At 39.1% G+C, this 5,087-nt stretch overlaps 1 protein-coding gene across 1 annotated transcript; it reads left to right on the top strand.

Moving 5' to 3' along the window:
* Window positions 1–1,544: 1,544 nt before the first annotated feature.
* Window positions 1,545–2,903, top strand: LOC306656409 (DDB1- and CUL4-associated factor 16-like). Its single transcript, XM_079131535.1, is given in 2 exon segments — window positions 1,545–2,057; window positions 2,060–2,903. Coding segments are annotated over 2 exon segments (645 nt in total). The 5' UTR covers window positions 1,545–1,942; the 3' UTR covers window positions 2,590–2,903.
* The last annotated feature ends 2,184 nt before the right edge of the window (window positions 2,904–5,087 follow it).

Genomic DNA, 5,087 nt, shown 5'->3' with positions numbered 1-5,087 from the left:
CACCTGGCATTCTTTTGAATTCTTAATCTGGTGTTTTAACCTACTTCAATATCTTTGGAGTCAGTTGTTGATGAGTTATAAACCTTGGGAGGTGTCATGTTACCTTGTTTTGTTACATTTCTTATATTTCTGGTTTTTGTTATGATTTGTTCACCTGTTTGAATGGAGTTCTCCTCTACTTTGATGTGAGGGCCTTTTTGAGGGTACAGCCTTCTCTTGGTTATGTGTTCTGGGACATCAGAGTATTGCAAATTATTGAATATATTTCCAAGTGGGTTTTGTAGTATAGTTTCCCTCATTGTTTGGGGGAATTATTAGTACACCTTGATGCACCACTGTACTGTATTGGAGCTTCAGGACCCCACTTTTTCTGTAAGACACACAAGAGTGTGGTCTTTCTGCAGATCAGGCAGTTGTATTGTATACAGCAGGACATACAAGGTATATCCTCTGTGGTTGCTCTTCTAAACTTGACAAGTCTATATGTCTGTATTTAGCAGTGCTCTAGGTTGAGGCACCACATAGGAGTGATGTCCACATCTGCCATGGGAGCAGATGTCCATAAGTGGAACCTGAGACCCCTCCCTAGCTGTTTCTACTGAGGTCCTCTTTTGGGGTTTTTTGCTCCCCATTTGTTTTGTGTTAAAGAATTGCTGAAATTTGAGTGGGGTTGAGTTGTATGTGGAGCAAGTGTGCTGTCTTTTAGCTGGATTTTGGGTGTAGCTCAGCAGTATAGTATCTACTCCATGAACCTGTAGTGTCATACTAGATTTCCAGTTCCTCACAGAAAAGGGGGATATAAAAACCAGCAACAAGGGCAGAAAACAATATGCAGCATTAGAGTAAGTCCCAGGTATATACCATGATATCTATAACACTAATAACCACAGAAACAAGAATGGCGGGGTCAGAAATTAACAATAGCAACAACAAACAACAGCCATGAACTACATATGGCATTAAAGTAAACACCAGGTGTCAACTACAACATCCATAATACCAATAACCACTGCAACATAAAAGATGGGGGTAGAAGTATATAAACTAAATAGTTTTTAAAGACGGTAAAAATGGACACACCGCCCCGCGCCCGTTTTCACGGTAGGAAGTGGCGTTTTTAAGGAGGCGTTGGCTCGACCGGAAGTGGTGCCGTCAGGGAGATCACGTGGGGCACCCAGGCGACGGTCGGGGCGGGGCTGGTGGCGCTAGGCATAAGCGACTCGCGTCTGGGCGCGAGGCGAGAAAGCCGAAAGGATCCGCCCTGAAAGATTGTTCGTATGACTCAGTCTCTGAGATCACAGCAAGAATCCCAACATCGAGCAGCTCTGTCACCAGGACAGGCCCTCTAAAACTAATTCTAACAAGCACATCTAAAGGTTAAGGCTACTTTTCCAGATAGTCCAACCACTAAGTCACGAGTTTCCAAGGTCATTTTCCCTCACCTGTGGAAAACTTTGGATCCCTACCAGATGTCCTCAACAACTCATCCCATCGTACCCACTCTACATAAGTTGCCATACCAACGAACAACCAAGATAAAAATATCACTGCCAACAAAACAGTGAACAAAGTGTCTCTTGGGATTATCACTACCTGTTGAAACTACGCCAAGAAAGTCGGCGTGCTTAGGTGAGGACCCTTCTCTTCTTGGGTTGTCAGGATTTGAAGGAGACACTCTGACCTGTGCCACTGGTAAGTGACTAACAATTTTACAAACTGAACTGGTCCTGAGGACTAAGGTGTCTCCTTGTAAATGAAGAATATACAACATAATCTTGAAGAATTGCACAGTGATGTGGGCCAGAGGCATACTTTGTGTGTATAATGGACTGAAAAATTAATCTTGGTGGAAAGATTTTTCATTTCTTCTGTTTGCCAGTGTTAGTCAGTATTGTGCTGACTTAGATTGTTAACCTTTTTTCTGGTTCCTTACTTTTTTCCAATGGGTCCCAGAAATCCCTCTCCTGACCCCTTGTCAGAATCAGAAAGTGAAGAAGAAAACATTAGTTACCTAAATGAGAGTTCTGGAGAAGAGTGGGATTCCTCAGAAGAAGAGGACCCCAAGTGCCCAACCTAACACCTCTCGAGAGTCTTGCCTGGCAAGTTAAGTGCCTTTTAAAATATTCTACAACTTGGAAACCTTTAGATCCTAATTCCTGGTTATATCATGCTAAACTCTTGGATCCAAGCACACCAGTTCATATATTTCGAGAGGTAGGTCTCAGGCTCTCCCATTGTTCCCATTGTGTCCCCAAACTGGAACCAATTCCTGAATGGCCCCCTTTAGCCTCTTGTGGAGTCCCACCTTTTCAAAAGCCCCTTACAAGTTTTAGCCGGCTTTCTAGAGATCATGCCTCTTTAAATGGAGCACTGCAGTTTGCCACCAAACAGTTAAGCCAAACTTTGAGCAGAGCTACTCCCTTACCTGAATACTTAAAACAGATTCCTAATTCATGTGTTTCTGGTTGTTGTTGTGGCTGGCTAACTAAAACAGTTAAGGAAACCACCCGTACCGAACCCATCAACACTACTTATTCTTACACTGACTTCCAAAAGGCAGTTAACAGGCTCCTTACTGCTTCATTATAAAGATCACTATTCACCCTGATTTCTCTGATGTTACTAATTAAGGTGGGGAGGTCCAAACTAGGCCATGTCCTGACAAGCTAACAAACCAAGGTTCCTGTAATTCAGATATACAAAATGTGTGTTGTAAGTATGCCCTCTGACATACCCTATGTGAGAACTTCAATGAAGAATTAGTCAAAAGAAAAAATATATAAAAAGCTAAGTTGAATATTCTTCATAATCAGTATTCACCCTACTCCATTTTGCTCTGCCTGCCTGAATGTACTTTAACTGGATATCTAGTTTGTTTGTTGTTGTTTTTTTTTAATTGTCGTTGGGCCTTTATTTTTATGTGGTGCTGAGAGTCGAACCCAGTACTTGGCACATGCCAGGCAAGTGCTCTACCACTGAGCCACAACTCCAGTCCATAGATTTCTGGTTATTAATGGAAAGGAAAAAGTATACCATCATTCTTGTTACTGAATTAATGGTGGTTTACTTTTTCTATCACCCTTTTGTTACTGAATCAACAGAACAGACTGGCAGGACTCAACCATCAGAAAACAAGAAATTAGCTACCCCCACTAAAATCTGAGTATGGTCTACTGGACATTCATTTCTAGAGCAGTAGTTATAGTAAAGTGAGTAATTACACAAATGAAAATGATAGGAATGTGGATTTCTCTCTCACCTTTTATAGATATACCTACATGTGACACCTTTTTGGTGTTCCTGTTTCTTACGTGAAATGCAATTTCAAAACTAGCCTATAATACTCTAAACCTATGAAGGTATCTGCAGTTACGACTTGAACATTGTGTATCATGGGCTTCTACCAGGCTGTCTCTGGCTAAATTGGTCCATAAGATCATCTCTTGAGTTTAAACAGACTCCTGTTCTATAGGGAATGTGTTTCCTAATCTTAGCACTCAGGCTTTGTCATGAGCAAGTAAAATACATTCAAAAAGATGAAAAGGATTAAGAGAGAATATACTTTCACTATTAACTGCTAAAGGATAAAAATATTTCAACTGTATTGCTTTTCCTGGAGCAGAAATTTAGGTACTTTCACATCTATTACAAACATTTCAAAAATTCTTCTGCTATTCATGAATCAGCCTAACACATCTGAAATTAAGAGTTTTAGCAGCATTTTTTTTTAAGTAGATTAACTTTTCTTCTGGCTGAATAAGGAAGAATATATGCCTTTGTAAATGAGCCTGCTATGTTTATTTAAATGAGCCAAAACATAGAAATCAACATAAAATAAAGTGCATGAGACTTAAGTTTTTGACATATCCTACAATAAAAAGTGAAATTTGTGTGTCATTCTGGATAACTGGGCATCTAAAGGGAATCATAAAACAGATTGTTAAAAATGTATCATATATCCTCTTTATTTTAGTTTTGCTTTTTCTTGTTCTCCATAATTGCTGTTACAAGATTGAATCAAAAGAAGCAGTGATGCAATCCCAAATTCTGTAAATATATAACAAGATAAGAGTGAAGAATGTATATAACCTAATAATTATTTCCACTGAGTTTTAGTTGTCCTGTCTTAAGGGAAAAAAGAAAGGTATTATAGTAAGTAGGGAAAAAAAATTTTGTTCATGGAAATTATTGACCTGGAACAATAATCATACTGTTAGTATAACTGAATGTATCATAAACTGTTCCTTTGTAGATGTTCTGTGAAATTGATTTTTTAAATGTTACAAAACCTTTTTTTTTTTTTTAGGGGTAAAGGTAGGAGGAGATGGGAAAGAGGTCTGAAAATTAAAATATGTTGTTTATGTATCCAAAAAAAAAAAAAAAGATGGTAAAAATGCAGATAATTCAGAGAAACAAAAATGGGATAAGAAGGCAAAAGAAAGTTTAGAATATTCAAAAGGTGAAAAGAGAGAAGACAGAAGAAAAATAGCATGTGAAGATCATAAAGGAGAGAGGAAAAAATAAAATAAAATAGAGATAGGAAGAGAAAGAAGAAGAAAATCTGGTTACTACAGGGAGAAGAAAGTAGAGAAAGTAACAAGAGATGAAAACTAAAACTTAAAAAACCTTCAAAAAACAAAATATCACAATGTCACATGCCTGTAATCCCAGTAGCTGGGGAGGCTGAGGCAGGAGGATCAGGAATTCAAAAGTCAGCCTCAGCAACTTAGCAAGCCCTAAGCAACTTTGCAAGACCCTATCTCTAAATAAAATATAAAAAGGGGTGGGGATGTGGCTCAGTGGTTGAGTGCCCTGGGTTCAATCCCCAGTACCAAAAAAAACAAAAACAAAAACAAAAAGGTAATAAAAAAAGGCTGGATGTGGTGGCTCTCACCTGTAATCTCAGTGGCTTGGGTGACTGAGGGAAGAGGATCACAAGCTCAAAGCCAGCCTCAGCAAAAGCAAGGAGCTTAGCAAATCAGTGAGACCCTGTCTCTAAATAAAATACAAAATAGGGCTGGGGATGTGGCCCAGTGGCCAAGTACTCCTGAATTCAATCCCTGGTACCCCTGTCCCCCCCCAAAAAA

Source organism: Sciurus vulgaris (assembly GCF_902686455.1).
Source record: "Sciurus vulgaris genome assembly, chromosome: 3".
NCBI classification, from domain to species: Eukaryota; Metazoa; Chordata; class Mammalia; order Rodentia; family Sciuridae; genus Sciurus; species Sciurus vulgaris.
The sequence above is the reverse complement of the archived record's forward strand: the minus strand, read 5'-3'. Positions and strand labels throughout refer to the sequence as shown.